At 36.3% G+C, this 17300-nt stretch overlaps 1 protein-coding gene across 3 annotated transcripts in view; it reads right to left on the reverse strand.

Moving 5' to 3' along the window:
• Window positions 1–11939: 11939 nt before the first annotated feature.
• LOC311077601 (protein NLRC3-like) overlaps window positions 11940–17300 on the reverse strand; it is a 29739-nt gene continuing 24378 nt past the window's right edge. For all 3 annotated transcript variants that reach the window (XM_084106161.1, XM_084106163.1, XM_084106162.1), the window contains 2 exons: window positions 15315–15361; window positions 11940–13393 (listed from right to left, as the gene is read on the reverse strand). In XM_084106161.1, the coding sequence (XP_083962287.1) occupies window positions 12861–13393; window positions 15315–15361 (580 nt within the window). In that variant the 3' untranslated portion in view covers window positions 11940–12860. The remainder of the gene's footprint in view (window positions 13394–15314; window positions 15362–17300) is intronic.

The following is a 17300-nucleotide window of genomic DNA, read 5'->3' on the forward strand; positions in this document are numbered from 1 at the left end:
ACCTAATGGATTATAGCAGCACTGTCCTTGTAGAGCATGCCATTTTTAGCCTTTTCAATGAAAACCAAATGATCAAATCAATTACGAAAAAAAAAAAAAAATTAAAAAGTGTTCTTTTCAGGCACACACGGACATCAAGAATTAGCGTATGAATCTCAACAATGGTGACAAACAGATCAACTCTGAACATAAGCTCATTATTTATTCATGCAGCAATGCATGATGGGAGCCATGAATGAGTTTTGATTGGTGGTACCCAGAATGCACTGCAACATGCTTTATTATTGTCACCATTGTTGAGATTCACAGGCTGATTCTTGATGTCTGTGTCTAAAAAAAATAATAAAAAAATAATCTATGTGAACAACGTTTAGGAAATTATTTGGATTACATTGTAAAAGTTAAAAATATTATGATTTTCAAGGACAGTGCTGCAATAATTAATACAGTATATCTAATTCAGAAATTAGGCTCTATATGAGTTCAGTGATTCAGGTCAAATGATTGTGAAATAATTATTATATTAAAACACAACCAACACCATCAGATCACCTTTTCTCTTTGTTCAGCTGGATGTTATAACTGAAGTACAGCAGCCAAACAAAATCTAAAGTTAATGATTTAAGGGTCAACAGTCCAACTAAAGCAAACACTGATCACCATAATGGTAACTTAAAATTACGGTTTTCTCCTTCAGTGATTCTGCTTGTTAACATCAGGTGTCTTCAATAATGCTCAATCATCACTCAATTAATCACTTAATTATCTCATTAACTTTAACACTGCTTCAGTGTTACTTATAACACTCTGAGTGTGGACTGTGAGTGTTAATTTAACACTGGGGATTTTGTTGTGTACCCATCCCCTCGCTGCCTGGAAGGCGCCGTTGGGGGCTTAAAACACCAAACACCAAACACCATGTAACACTGGGTTACTGGTTTTCTTAAATCTTTGCACATGGTGAATCACTTTCTCTGTCTTTCACATTACATCTGTAAAGTTCAGATTGAGGATTGAGAGATTCAGACACTAAACATTGAGATGATGCAATGATTAGTGTGTGTTTAAAGGGTTAGTTCACCCAAAAATGAAAATTCTGTTTGTTTTTTGCGCACAAAAAGTATTCTTGTCGCTTGATAAACTTAAGATTGAGCCACTGTAGTCACTTGGACTATATTAACGATCTCTTGAATAACTTTTCTGGGCCAGCAAGTTTCAATCCCTTAGAAGCCTATGGAGGAGTGATTCAGCTCTCAGATTTAATCAAAAATATCTTAATTTGTGTTCCGAAGATGAACAAAGGTCTTACGGGGTTGGAACAACATGAGGGTGAGTTATTACTGACAGGATTTTTGGGTGAACTAACCCTTTAAACACTACCTAAAATTTAAAAAGTGAAAAAGCATAATACAACCCCTTTAAGAACCCTGATTCCCATCATAAAGAACCATTTCAGCATAAAAGTGTTCTTAAAGAGAATATGATTTTAAATGGAACCTTTAAACAGTCTGTTTTTGAATGTTATATTTCAATTAACTGCATTTTTTACTTTATTATATCATCGGGAAGGTAATTAGATTGCAATGTCATTTAGATTAAGAGTACACTCTAAAAAGAGATGTGTTAAAAAACAACACACAGCATGTGTTGATGGTATTTGACACGTTGTGTAGATTTTTAACACTCAATGTGTGTTAAAATGTAACTCTGGATACACTCTAAAAAGAGAATTGTTAAAAAACAACACACATTATGTGTTGATGGTATTTTGACACATGTTGTGTTGATTTTTAACATACGTGTGTTAAAATGTAACTCTGGATAGAATAGCACTGGGTGGAGGAGAGTTTGTGTTTATGAAAAAAGTATAGGTATAGGCCTATTTTATATGGTATCCCATAAAATGCTCTAAAATAAATTAAACAATACATTCAAATAAACAAATTAAATCTTAATTCATGAAAACTTCAAGATTAACGGGTGTTTTTTTGCAGCCAATCACACCATGCCTCTTTTTCAATGTCTTTTTCAAATGCTGCTTTCACTTGTTATTAATAACCAGATTAACTTTATTTCTGTCAGACTCTACAGAAGTTCTTATTGAGAATTAACAGGTTTTGGTGTTGACGATTCATTGAATATTTCATTTAAAGTCACCAGAATCGTGATTAGTGTCAGCTTTATTTGGGCTCTTGACCCTTGACTCTTTTACATTAGTTTTCTCTGATTGCTGTAAATGTGTATTTATTTTAACACATTTAAAACAGCAGAAATAATCATGAGAATAATATGCTCAGATGATAATATTATCATCATGGACATGTAATATTGTTAATTGTAAATGTTTTGAAAAGATGAGTATAATACAGTATATAAAATATGATTTTTAAAAAGATTAGCATATTGCAATTATCTTAAAATTAATTTTAATTTAACCTTTAATTTGAACTTTACAGACTATGGTATCAAACAGACATCAAGAATCAGCACATGAATCTCAACAATGGTGACAAACAAAAAGCTTCATGCCGCAATGCATGCTGGGTGCCACTATAGTACAAATCTCATCCATGACTCCCAGCATGCATTGCGGCATGACGCTTTTCGTTTGTCACCATTGCTGAGATTCATACGCTGATTCTTGATGTCTGTGTTTGACTAGTTTCTGCTGCAGATTAAAATTTTCAGAAATTTTTTTTTATTTATTCTGCACTGCTGGATAGCATGATGTAGTTTCACAAGATTGTTATAACTGACAGCACATAAATAAATTAAATGCGCACCATCCATATACTCATAAACTTGATCAGATCAGCACTTGTTGATTATGAGATCATCAAGAAAAATCTGATCATATTTTCTTTCGCCGTTACAAATGTATTTTATTAAAATACAGTTAAAGCAGCCAGAGAAAAACTAAAAGAAAAGTAAAGGGTCAAGAGCTCAAATAAAGGAGCCATTAATCACGATTCTGGTGACTTCAAATAAAACATTCAATGAAACATCAACATCTAAACCTCAGTTAATTCTCAATAAGAGCTTGTCTATGTAGATTCATGATGTCTAAAACATCCAAATGTTCAAACAAACTCTTTATTAAACGTCACTGGACTCCATAAACACAAGTTAACAATACGTTTCAGTGTTTGTCCAAACTCTCAGTTGTAAAAACACAGGGAGTAACTCTGGCAAATACACACCGACTACAGTCACATGTGACACATATCTGACACAAGTTGTGTAACTATACCACATTATTGTGTAAAAGGTTTCAACACACTTCTGTGTAAGAGGAATAACACATTAGTTGTGTTAAAGGTAATACAAAATGTGTAGTCCTTATAAACACAGAGATGTGTTAAGAATCGACACAGGTTGTGTGTTAAATTTGACACAACATGTGTTGTCCCTGAGCACACACACTACATGTGTTAAAATCTACACAACATGTGTTGTCCCTGAGCACACACACTACATGTGTTAAAATCTACACAACATGTGTTAAAATCTACACAACATGTGTTGTCCCTGAGCACACACACTACATGTGTTAAAATCTACACAACATGTGTTGTCCTTGAGCACACACACTACATGCGTTAAAATCTACACAACGTGTAATTTTTAACAACTCTTTTTACAGGTTGTGTTGTTTTCAACTCATCATTTTGAGTGCCGACACTCACCATCACTGTGAATGGTATGCAGTGTTTGCTATGTTCTCAAACAAACAGGCCAGTGTAAATACAAGTTATTTATATACAATATTTTGTCAGTTGCTTCATTTTAATTTAATTCAAAGTGCAAACTCTGTTAACTGTTATCTCTTCATGAACTTTTGTCAAAAGCAGCATTATCAATTAGGGGTTGAAGTAGGGCTGGGCGATATATTGCACGGTATTGTTATGCGCATCTCGTCAGTAAAGCCGGTTCCTTGATTAGTAGTAAATCGCCATCACCTGCTTTCAGATGGAGCGGCATTTACTACAAAGAGCCGTAGTTAACTGACAAGCTGAGCCATATCGCATGAATATCGCGGATGTATCGCCAGCAATATTTAATGCGATATGGCTCAGCTTGTCAGTTAACACTCCTGGGAGTGTATATGAGTCCACACTCAAGAGTGTTGAAGTTAATGAGATAATTAAGTGATTAAATTAGTGATGATTGAACATTATTGAAGACACCTGATGTTAACAAGCAGAATCACTGAAGGAGAAAATCACAAATTGTAAGCCACCGTTATGGAGAATAGTGTTTGCTTTAGTTGGACTCTTGACCCATATATGTTTACTTTAGATTTTGTTTGGCTGCTGTATCTGAGTTATAACTGCCAGATGAACAAAGAGAAAAGGGATCTGATGGTATTGGTTATATTATGACAATCATCATTTGAACTTGCACAGTGAATGAGTTAAAATGAACACAAAACTAGTAGTCCTGGAGCTCACCCACGGATGTGTCATTTTTAACACATTCTTTCTAAGAGTGTAAGACTACTTACTACAGCGCCATTGTTTTACAGAAAACCTTTGTACTCTGTATATCTCCACATAAAAGGTCTGACATCAATCTCTCAACACTTTTGAGAAGTGAGAATGGGAGAACAGGTTCTCTAAAATGAGTCTCCATGTCAAGAGAGAAGATGAGGACACTGCCTCTAAAATGAGTTCCCCATCTCCTGGATCAAGCTGTGTGTCTGTGAAGAGTAAATTTAGGGATGCAGTGACCTCTGACCCCAGGTAAGACACTAGCCATTTAAACATTTAGCAGACGCTTTTATACAAAGCAACTCCAGAAACCTGCAAAAAATCTGCCAAAGGGTAATAATACTTATTTTACAGAATGACGTTTATCTCACATCTTAAATAAGTTATGTTACTCAGAGACTGACATGTTTGACTTATCAAAAATGTTACATTCAGCTGTCGCAAATTCATTACCTTGAAAATCAAGTTCTTTTTTTTCTTCTTTTTTTACCAGAAAAGGAGTAGTTTCGAATATGTTGTCCTATTATTACCCCTTAGCAGATTTTTGCTCATATATATATATACTGTATATTAGGGATGTCCCGATCAGGTTTTTTTGCCCTCGAGTCCGAGTCCGAGTCATTTGATTTTAAGTATCTGCCGATACCGAGTCCCGATCCGATACTTCTATAATGCAAAAAAAAAAGAATAAAGAAGAGCGAAAAAAACAGATCCAGGATGTTCCTTATTTTTTATTTAATTCACCTTATTTTAACATTCAACAACTCTGTTAACAAACACAGCACTTCTGTGAGGTAGCTTGAACAATCAAGTAATAAATAAATTCTTCACTTTTGGACTTTAGTGCAACAGTAAATATTAAAAAAAAGTCTAATATATAAACAAATAGCACCTCAACTTAAAATATCCGGTAGGCATGTAAACAAATAAAAAATAAAAGTGCCACAGTGTTTGCAAAGCCAGTAATGTGCTTTTAGGAACTGCACTCCTAACTCCTACGCCAGTTTCACACTGCACTGTTAGCAGAGCGTGCAGCGCGTATTTTTTTCGCCGCCCATGTTAACAGATTAAACCAGGCTTTAGAGCATTCACACCGCACGCAGAGGCGGCGCGGCAGTGCGTAGCAGAGCAGAGCAGGAGTGCCGTGATCGTTTCGGCGCCGAGTCTATTTTTGCTGCGCCGCTTACGCTGAATTAAAGTGACAATGCATTGATCATGGCCAAAATACACCGCAGTTTTATCCAAAAAGTGCATTGATGATATCTATTGTGTTTTAAACAGTCAATCAAATGACCAACAGCAATTTAAAAAGAAAACAAATGTCCAAAAACAAACTTGTTGCCATAACAATAAAAACAAAGATGAACCAAAAGTTATATAAATGAAATTATTAATAAAATAAGCTTCTTGACAAGTCTTTTCTCTTAAATGTATTTGAAAACGAAAAAAAGCAATGCCAACTTATCCATTATAGACTCTGTCTGTACACAACCCGCGGTTCAGCCGCGCGTGACAAACGCTGCCAGTATGAAAGCAAAACGCGCGTGTCCTGCTCCTGCTCACCATACGCACTGCTCCTGCGCTGCTTACACTCTAATAACGCGTGCAGTGTGAAACCGCCGTAACTCTGTGTCACCGCATAATAGAGGTGTTAAAAAATAATGAGAATATAAATACATATATATCCGAGTCCTGATCGGGAGGTAACGTCCGAGTCCTGATCGGGAGGTAACGTCCGATTCCGATCGAGTCTGAAAACACGCGATCGGGCCCGATTTCCGATCACGTGATCGGATCGGGACATCCCTACTGTATATTATTCTTACACTGTTTCTTACTTTCATCTCTTTTCTATTTTCATACTCTTTTCTATAACAATTTTGAAGCTTTGTATTACAACATTTCCATTTCTCGTGTTACTGCCTCCTTAAAACCCAGATATACTTCAAAAAAAAGTAATTTTTCCATTCTCTGCTCAGGATTTTAAATTTTGAATGGGTGAGCAAAGGTTGACTGTTTTGGTGTTTAGATGAGTATTTACATAGGTGATGCATGTTATGCTCTCAGTAACACAACAAAAATTACAGTCGTGATAAAAAGGGCAGGTAAGAAAGCATAGTGATGGGAATATGTTTGCGCCAGCTCTGAAATTCAGTGTATCCATCCATTTCTGCTGGAGGTATCGGGCCTTCATGATGAATCACTTTGTTGTATTCCTCTCTTTGGATTAAAGTGTCAGAAATTATCAAATGTAAATCTAAGGTTCATTCAAGTTATTCAGTATTGTTAGTGCTGTGAAACGATGTTTTGTTTGTCATTTGTCAGCATCAGCATCAGCAGGAGGAAGAGACAGAGATCAGAGTCTCCAGAACCCAGCGGTGTGTCTCTCAAGAGTAACACATCCATGAGGCAACCCATTGGACTCGACTCAGTGATGGACCAGTGACCTCTGACCCTCCGTTAGTCCTCCGTTATCACTAATGCTCAACAATCACTTACATATTCCCTTAATTATCTTACACTGTTAACCCTTTCAACCCCACAGGGTAATCCACACTACAAAGAGTAAAAGTAACATTGAGACAGTGTTGCAGAGATAATTAAGGATATGTAAGTGATTGTTGAGCATTAGTGATGAACACCTGCTGTTAATAAGCAGAATCACTGAAGGAAAGAGAAATACACGAACAGAAAATAGAGAAACACAAGAACTACAACTGACTTCCAGCCATTACACATTATTACACTTATTATTAACAGTATGACTTTATTTCTGTCATACATCTACAGAAGTTGTTATTGAGATGTTTAATTGAAAATGTTTGGTTTGAAGTTACCATTATAGAGATCAGTGTTTGCTTTAGTTGGGCTCCTGACTCTTGATTTTTTTATCATACATTTTTCTCTTGCTTAAACTTTGTTTTTGCAATCCACACCTGTGCATACACGGTTTGTGAATGCAGTTTGTTAAATTGAATATGACGATGAAATCATCATATAGCCCGCTCATTCCTGAAACTCACTCAGTCTAACTCTGTATCAAAACGGTTATATTACCACTACTGTGAAACTACAGCGATGATTTACAATGACAATTTCTTTTTTTAACACATCAAGCAAAACCAGAAAAACAGAGCAACACTGTCTTACAGGAGCACAGAGATATCAAAAATCAGCACGTCTCTCAACAATGGTGGCAATATTTTTATTTTTTTAATTCATACTGCAGTGCATGCTGGGAGTTTATATTATCCTGGAACCCAGCATGCACTGCGACATGAAACTTTTGATTGTTACCATTGTTGAGATTCATGTGCTGAGATTCATGTGCTGATTGTTGATGTCTGTGTCCAAATAAAAGGCAAGTTCTAAATGTTTTACTGCACTATATGATTTCAATATTCTTTATAATAAATATTAACAAAAACATTGCTGGATTAGGTAAATGATAAATATCCATAAATTCAAAACTTATGTACTGGATGTGATCAGAAAATCAGACATGCTCAGGATGATTATGTCATCATCTCACCAGCCTAAAACACCTGATCATCTTCCTTTTGACTTTTTCTTGCCATAACAAAGTGTTTTATAAACTCATAGTTAAAGCAGCCAGAGAAAAAATTATATTAGAAAGTCAAGGGTCAAGAGACCAAACTTTATTCTTTTCAATAAAATCAACAACTAAATATCTGTTAATTCTCAACAAGAACTTTTGTACATGTATGAAATAAATCATTAGCTGGTTTGTAAACTGGTTTCACACTCAGTGTTGCTGGAAGTCAGTTGTATTTCTTGTGTTTCTCTTTTTTCTGTTCTTGTTTCTCTGTCCTTCAGTGATTCTGCTTATCAGGTGTTCATCAGTGTCTCAATTCACTCACTTCTTTTCATTCACTCTGTCAAGTGCACTATATTAGTGAACTAGTGTAGGGAATAGTGAATGAGGGTATAGGGTGTGATTGGGAAAACAGCCTCTGAGTGTCGATGTTGAGCGCTGTTAATTTACAGTATATTCCTGTAGACTATTTTTGTTTTCTACGGTATATTACTGTTTTAATGGAAAATGGTATGATATTTAGTGATGGGCGATAGGCTACTGCAAATACCGATACCAATACTTTTTCATTTTAAAAGCATGCACTTGAACTTGTATGCACTTTCCTGTGCTAGAGCAGTGTGTCATGATTTATGAGGTGAATGCATCATTAATATGCTAAATCTGAATACGTTTTCATGACTACTAGGCCTAAATATTTTGTGATTTGTGCTCTCAACTCGCCTGTAATTAGTCAGTGACGTTTACAAAACTACCCTAATTATAGTACTAGCCTACTAGTACTAGCCAACTGTTCAAAAGTTTGGGGTCTGTAAGATTTTTAATTCTCTTCTGCATTAATTTGATCAAAAATACAGTAAAAACTGTAATATTACAATTTAACATGGGCTATCTGTTTTCTATGCCATAGTAAGCTGTAATTTATTCATGTGATAAAAGCTGAATTTTCGGCATCATTACTCCAGTCATGATGAGAATTAATTTTAATATGCTGATTTGCTGCTCAGGAAACATTTCTTATTATTATCAATGTTGAAAACAGTTTCATATTTTTGTGGAAACCATGCTACATTTTATGCAGAATTATTTGATGAACAAAGTTCAAAGAACAGCATTTATATGAAGTAGATTTTTTTTTAACAGTGTAAAACCCTTGACTGTCACTTTTGATTAATTTAATGCATCGATCCTTGTTGAATAAAAATATTAATTTCATTAAACAAATCTTACTGACGTCAACATTTTGAACTGTTATGTACACTTTTGGTTTGTTTATTGCGAAATAACTCCCGACCATGCTCTCTGTGATTGATTGGTTTTGTCTTGTATCCAGATGACTAGGAGAAAAAGTTCTATCCTACACAATTATCCGCTAACATTCGCTTATTTTTCAACTTAGAAACTTATTTTACTAACTGAATTGCGTGCAAAAATGTATAAAAAATTACTGGTAAAAAAACACACATTTGGATCGATATTTTTATGTGAGGATCGATACTTCAGGATAGGGCTGGGCGATATATCGCACGATATTGTTATGCGCATCTCGTCAGTAAAGCCGGTTCCTTGATTAGTAGTAAATCACCATCACCTGCTTTCAGATGGAGCGGTGTTAAATTAACACTCCTGGGGCTGGGAGTGTATATGAGTCCACACTCAAGAGTGTAATGTGTTAAAATATGAGTGTTAAATTAACACTCAAGAGTGTTAAAGTTAATGACATAATTAAGTGATTAATTAAGTGATTATTGAACATTATTGAAGACACCTGATGTTAACAAGCAGAATCACTGAAGGAGAAAATCACAAATTGTAAGTTACCATTATGGTGATGGGTGTTTGCTTTAGTTGGGCACTTGACCCTGTTTACTTTAATTTTTACAGTTGTTTGTCTTTGTTATTTTATGTATTTTATCTTCAGTTGATTTAATCTAAGGCTGTGGCTTGAAGTCAGTTGTAGTTCTTGTGTTTCTCTTTCCTTCAGTGATTATGCTTGTTAACAGCAGGTGTTCATCAATAATGCTAAATTATTATTCAATCACTTAATTATCTCATTAACTCCAACACTGATTCAGTGTTACATTTAACAGCCTGTAGTGTGCACTAGGGCTGTGCTCAGAATATCGATACAACGATACATCGTCATGAACTCCTGACGATGCGTGTATCGATACAGCAGCTGCCGTATCGATACTGTTGTGCTTATGTAGCCAATTCAGGGCTCGAATTTCAGCGTGGGTATTGCGCATAATTTTAATTATTCCTGCAATTTGGCATGTAGATTGTATGAGTAAATGAATTCACACAGACTATAAAATCAGATCAGTCATTTTAAAACTTTCTGCGAGATGCAATTTCACAAAGAGTGTGAAGCCTTGTTTACTTTCGCCTGGCTCCGCAGCGCGAGTCTCCGCTGCTTGCCCGCGCACCTCCCCAAACGAACGAGACGTTTATACTCGACGCGCTCACAAACAGCTTGCGAGTAACAAAAGTTATTTTTCGCGGATATCACTTTAACAAACAAAAACACGCAAAATGATGTCAAACATTTCGGTCTTGTTGAGTATCCTCTAAACACAGTCGGTTATGTCTTAAGCATAAAACGCATGATGGGACAGTATAATGAAATCAGGATCCGTGCACTAGCTCTTAAAGGGACAGAAGCCATATGTGTCTGTCATTAATATTGTTGTCAAAACAACAAAAGATAGTTTTAATTTTAAGGAATCTGGATTAATGGCCTATGTATTTAATTTAGTCAGGACTAAAATACTACCCAGTGTTATTTTACATTTTGATTACTTTATTCAGTTTCTACCATTTCTGAATACTATGCTAGACCTATTCAAAAAGTTTTCTCTTTATTGGTAGGCTATCTTTATTCTATTGTATTTATTTGCGCTACTTTTTACAATTTAATTCAAAGATTGAAATCAATCTCAAAAGATTACAAATACATTAATGCACTTCATATGTCAGGATTTACGGCCATAGTGTTGTCGAGAATAACGGCTTCAGATAATTGCTTCACGAGTGTGAGCCACGTTACACGATAGGCTACCAACACGTCAGTTTTTAACAGAAATGGCAATTCCCCGGTTGTATGATGAAGGGAACTTCATTTCTGCTGTCACTCTCTTCTGCACAGTGTTTCACTCTTAACCCTGAGCATGTCGATCAATTGTTGTTTCTGCATAAAAATCTGAAGATGTAATTGTTTAAAATGATTTCAAGGTAATGTGAAGAAATGACTTTGTTTGGTGCACATTCCAACACTTAAGACCAAATTGTTAAATAATCAGAAGCAGAGACTTTAAAAGTAGAAGGAAGAGCCATTTTAAGCTTTTTTTGTGACAATTTTTTTATTTCATTTAACTAAATAGTTTTTCAGTGATCACAACTGTTATAACACTGGTTATACAATAAACACAATAAATAAAATATTACTGTTACTAAACTCTGAAATTCCAAATTGATCCATATCGTGATACGTATCGTATCGTGGCTTTAGTATCGTGATGCGTATCGTACCGTGACATTGTTGGTGATACACAGCCCTAGTGTGCACACTGAGCAGTGTTCATTTCATCTGGGCAAACCCATGTGGGGCCTACATGGAAACTGGGTGCAAAACTGTCTGGGTCCCAGTTAGACAGCCCAGGTCAAACCCATTTGGGCCCCACATGACTGTGCTGGCTGGGAAATATTCTGAAGGCTTCAGTAATTAATTCATCTTAGTGTAACCAGTGGATCGTGGTGTCAAGCGTGACTGATGTTGCTGGAGTTCACGAAACCATTTATGGTTTTGTGAACTCCAGCAACATCAGTGTAGATGAAACCACAACTTCTGCGTTGTGTAGATATTGAGCACCATCAGACACTCAAACACGGGCTTTCATTCATCTGAATCTTTTTTTTCACTTCTGATAAACACAAATGAATCGCTCTTAAATGTCCTGTCTCTCCCACGCAATCATGGTGCAAAAGAGTCCAAAAGGGCAAAAAACAAATGAAGCGAAAGAGATTGCTTTACACAAGAAAATTGTATAAAACAGAAAGCATACTTGATATAAACACCCAAACAAGCATCCTCTATGGGTGAAACTCCCTTACATGTTCTGTCTCGGGTAAATCTTATCACCATTCGATAAATAATAAAAAATAAAACAAACAAAAAACTAATACAAAAAATAATAACACACTTAATTGAAATAACATTATAAACATGATTTAAGATGGATATATATAAGACTTGAGAACTCAAATGAACTCTACCTCTCCCATGAAATTATGGTACAAAAGGGAAGAATAAGAGGAAACTCTGGAAATAAGACACCATGACTCAGTTAAAGGGAAAACCCTCACAGATAGACAGCTATACCAGGTATGCAGATATGAACAATTTTGTGTTCGTCATACTTAATATATTTAACAGTATAATTTATATATCGGTTACATTAGCAATATGACAAAGCCTGAATGATCCATCTCTTATTTGCACTTGTGGAAGTTGCCTTGTTTTGGTCATTGCGACTTTACATATTACAATGTGACTTTAAATCTCGTAATTGCAACTATTTCTCATAACTGTAACTATATATCTCACACTGCAAATTTATATTACAATATTACTTGTTTTTTGCAAAGCAACCTCATACATTGTGACTATAGCTCACAATCGCAGCTCTATTTCTTACAATTGTGACTATTAATTGATTTCACAATTGTGAGACAATTGCATAAAATCGTAATTCCCTGTTCGTTTTTTTGCTCTGAGGTGTAAATGTGTCTCTGTGGTTTCTCGCAGGAGGTTGTTAAATCTGACACAGAGACACTGAAGATTTGGGATAAAGCCCAAATCCAGCATAGAGGGGTTCAGTGAATGTGGTGTTGAATGTGTATATGTGTGTGAGTGTGTGTGTGTCAGAGACGCTGTAGAAGGACAGAGTGCCGGCAGACCAGTCCAGATACACTCCTACTCTATTAGAGCGGGCTGAAGGGCCAGATACTTCAGTGCTTTCATTATTGAACCAGACTGTGTAATTCATATCAGAACAGTACATACTCCAGGACTTATCATTCAGTCCAAACCAACAGTCAGTCCCACGTTTCCTGTCGATTCCTTTATATGCCACTGCTACATGACCTGAGCCACTCCATTCAACCTCCCAGTACCAGCGTCCAGTCAGACTCTCTTTACACAGAACCTGCTCCTGGAGCTCAAATCTCTCTGGATGATCAGGATACGGCTGATGCTGCTCTTTCACACATGTTGCCTTTCTGTTGTCATCAGACAGGACGAGTTGAGTGTGTGCTGTGTTTATATCCAGTGTGAGATCACAGGCATCTGAATACAACAATTAGAGATCAGCACATCTTTGACATTGTTAAATATGCACAGGTGTGTGTGTGTGTATGTGTGTGTATGTTATGAGGACCAAATGTCTCCACAGTGTAGATAATAACTAATTTTTGACATTTTTTGGTCCCCATGAGGAAAACAGTTTATAATTTTAGGGGTAAGGTTAGTGTAAAGGATAGAATATACAAAGTTCTATCATGAAACTCTAGATGGCGCAGGCTGATAGGTCTTTAACTCAATCTGCTTGTAATCACATCATTCTCTGTAGGGCACAGCTGATTGGTCCCTGCTGTATCAGTAGCCAATGAGCTCGCTGCTCAACCTTCAAATGCTTGGTTAGCATTTGCTGTAGCTTCAGAAACCCTCCACCTTCCCCAGCTCCAGCTGTGTAGATCTGCTATGGTTTATTTCATGTATGCTGTATTGTACAGCACCAGCTTGTCTACTTGCTCACAGCAGTGTGTTGTGTGTGTGTTGGCAATAGCAAGTCTCTGTGCATGATCTACAGCAGAAGCAGTGTAGCAGATCTATTCCGCTAAGGCCAAACAAATTAACATTGTCATATCCATTACCATACCAAACACTCTGTCATGACAGAAATACAGTTGTTACAGTATGAACATCACTACACCTATGTCATTTCCTCATTATGATAGGAATACCAGTGTGTAGGGCTGGGCATTGACACAGATTTCAAGATTTTATTTCAATTCACAAGCTTGCATTTTGATTTGATTTCAATTTGATACAATTCAATTCTAAATCAATTAATTAAATCAATTAGTCATACATTAAATAGCTACTGAAGAACAGGATAAGAAGAAATACAATGAATATAAATTATAGTGCATATATTAGGTTCATATTTCTAGCTGACTAGCTAGTTTTTGGACATTAATTCGCTTTTCTGTGGTAAATGTAACATAACGTGACACTGTATACAAGCTGTTGTATTGCCATCTTTCCATAGTTGAAATACTGATTGAGTGATTACATGGATTGCGGTAAGGTGCATCTTTCAATATATCTTCTGATGTTAATTCATGTTTATGCTTTAACTAGCAATAATGGGGAAGAGATGATCATTTCACGTGCGCTTCGCCTGAACTGAAGGAGCTATGTGATCTGACGCACCACATTAAAGAGCACCAAAACAGTATTTATTGTTTTGAATTTCGTAATAAAAATGACAGAATTTGAAAGCAGAGATGTTGTTTCATTAAAGAAGTTACACAGCAAAAAGCTTATTGCAATTTATTAGATGGGATGTGCGCTACAAAGTTTTGTTCATTCATTAACTGAAAACAGCAGAAGCCCTATACGGACAGGGATAGTTTTCTAAACGGCGTTTGAGTAACAATTATTATCACTCGATGTCTGTGATTTTCATGTACTGATTTATACTGGACTAACACCTATGTGTATATTACAGAGGTGGGACTGTGTGTATTCTAGATGTGGCCGTTACAAAGGTCATGTCCTGTGCGTGCGTCACGTATATGTCTTTTAAATTATTAATTGTTTATATGATTTTAATTTATTATAAAAAATAAAAAAAACATTGAAGTAAACTTAATGAGTTTATAGCAGTGGCTGTTTAAATTAATAATTGAGCAGAGAAATCTAGACAAGTATCTTACTCTTACTTAACACTGGTATTAAATGGCCAGTCTAAAACACTAGGTCATTTGCACTGGGATTTTCACAATTTCACGTCTGTGGAACAAATTAACAACCCTATTAAAACTATTCCTGTTCAAATAGAGCTATTGACTGAGAGATTATTGGGATTTAAGGATCGATAAGCTGTTCTTCAAAATGACAGTCGATTTAAATCGAGGAATTTATATTTTTTACCCAGCCCTACCAGTGTGTGTGTGTGTGTGTGTGTGTGTGTAGGACCTACATTTTGCCAGTCCTGGTGCGATCCTGAAATATCCACCATGGTCCAAACTATACAGAGACAAAAACATACACAAAACAAACAAACAAACAAAAATTACATGATATGTGGGAAGATTCATAAAATTGCAAATAAAATTAGAGTTTTGTGGCTTTTAATATGAGTTTACATATGAGTTTATTTATATCATTTACTCTCCCTCACGTCATTCCAAACCCATCAGACCCATCAGATTATTTCAACACACAAATTAAGATATTGTTAATTAAACCTGAGAGATTGTCCCTAAAGTAAAACAAATGAATCAAGCAGTTTAATCCAAATTGTCACATCCTCCAGCTGGAGTTCATATGAGCTCTTCCAGAGGACACTTGTTTTGTCTCTGTGTCACTATTAAGGACTACATTCCCCACGATCCTTTGCCTGGACTCATTATGTCTTCATTCAGTACACTTGTGTATTGTTACCTTGTTTGCACTTGATTATGGTGCCTTCTAGAGTTCTCAACGGGTCAGGTCGGCCCGACAAACCCGACGGGACCCGCGGGTTCAGGTCGAAAATATAATCAAATGACTCGAGTCGGGTCGGACCTCGGGCTTAATCTTTTTTCCGCTCAGTAAAAAAAAAAAAAAAAAAAAAATTATTAATCATCGCTGCTGTTCACCATAAAGAAAGTCTGGCTGCTGCGTGCAACGTGCATCATGGAGAGGGGCGGGTATGAAGGTAAAATAGTAGCAAAACTTGAGAGCACGTAGATGTGAATTTGAGAACTTTCTGAAGTTCAATCTGAAGTTGAAATTCTTTCTGAAATTCAATCTGAAGTTGAATGTTGAAATTTGCACTCGCAGACAATAGTCACAAACCTGTATTCTGAATCTGAAGCTGCAGACAAGTAGACACAAATGTGTAAAATGCCATTCACAGAAATACAACGACAGACACAAACTTGTAATATATATATTGCGTTTAATCTTACGTTCACATTCGCAGTACAGCCTCAATTAGGCACTTTCAACTACTCAATTCTCAGAGGCGGTATTAGAGAAAGGGGAGCGGGGGCTGGAGCGGGGGGGGGGGGGGGGGGGGATGGGGGGGTGTTCAAAGGAGCCGTTTTATTGGTTGGCACCTAGCCAATGAAATGGGACTTCAATGATGTCACGAAACCCGCGTGCACTGAAACGCTAACATGGCTTAATGCAATGCATTAGACTGATATTAAAAGAAATAAACGATATTATCAAACTCAGTAAACTCAATGCTAATAATGCATACTACAGAAAAGCAGATGAGCACAGAATATGAACGCAACACGTTTAATTGAGACTGTGGTATTAAAAGACCAAACTCAGGAAACACCATACAAATAAAGCATACAGAAAAGCAACTGAGCACAGAATATGAACGCAACGCATTTAATTGTACGTTTTCCTCCCATAGAAAACCAAGAAAACGCTTAATGAGGCTTAATGGACCAACAGTTATAAAATAAAAAAAATAAATAAATAAAAAACGCATAATTCGTTACATTATTAATAAAACACAGGCAGCAAGTTTATTTGCACTGAACACACATTTGCTTTCTTTCGTCATATTCTGTGCTCATCTGCTTTTCTGTAGTATGCATTATTAGCATTGAGTTTACAGAGTTTGATAATATCGTTTATTTCTTTTAATATCAGTCTAATGCATTAAGCCATGTTAGCGTTTCAGTGCACGCGGGTTTCGTGACATCATCGAAGTCCCATTTCATTGGCTAGGTGCCAACCAATAAAACGGCTCCTTTGAACACACCCCCCCGCTCCCGCCCCCCTTTCTCTATTACCGCCTCTGAGTTTCAAGTGCACAAGTTAGTTTTGCACCTGATATATCGCGAAAAGAGTAGCAAAAGTCAAGGCGTGAAATTTGAAATTGCAGTGACAGATTTGAGAAGTTGAAAGTGCCTAATTGAGGCTGTACTGCGAATGTGAACGTAAGATTAAACGCAATATA

The sequence above is a fragment of the Abramis brama genome (genome assembly GCF_963993115.1).
Source record: "Abramis brama genome assembly, chromosome: 2".
Lineage (NCBI taxonomy): Eukaryota > Metazoa > Chordata > Actinopteri > Cypriniformes > Leuciscidae > Abramis > Abramis brama.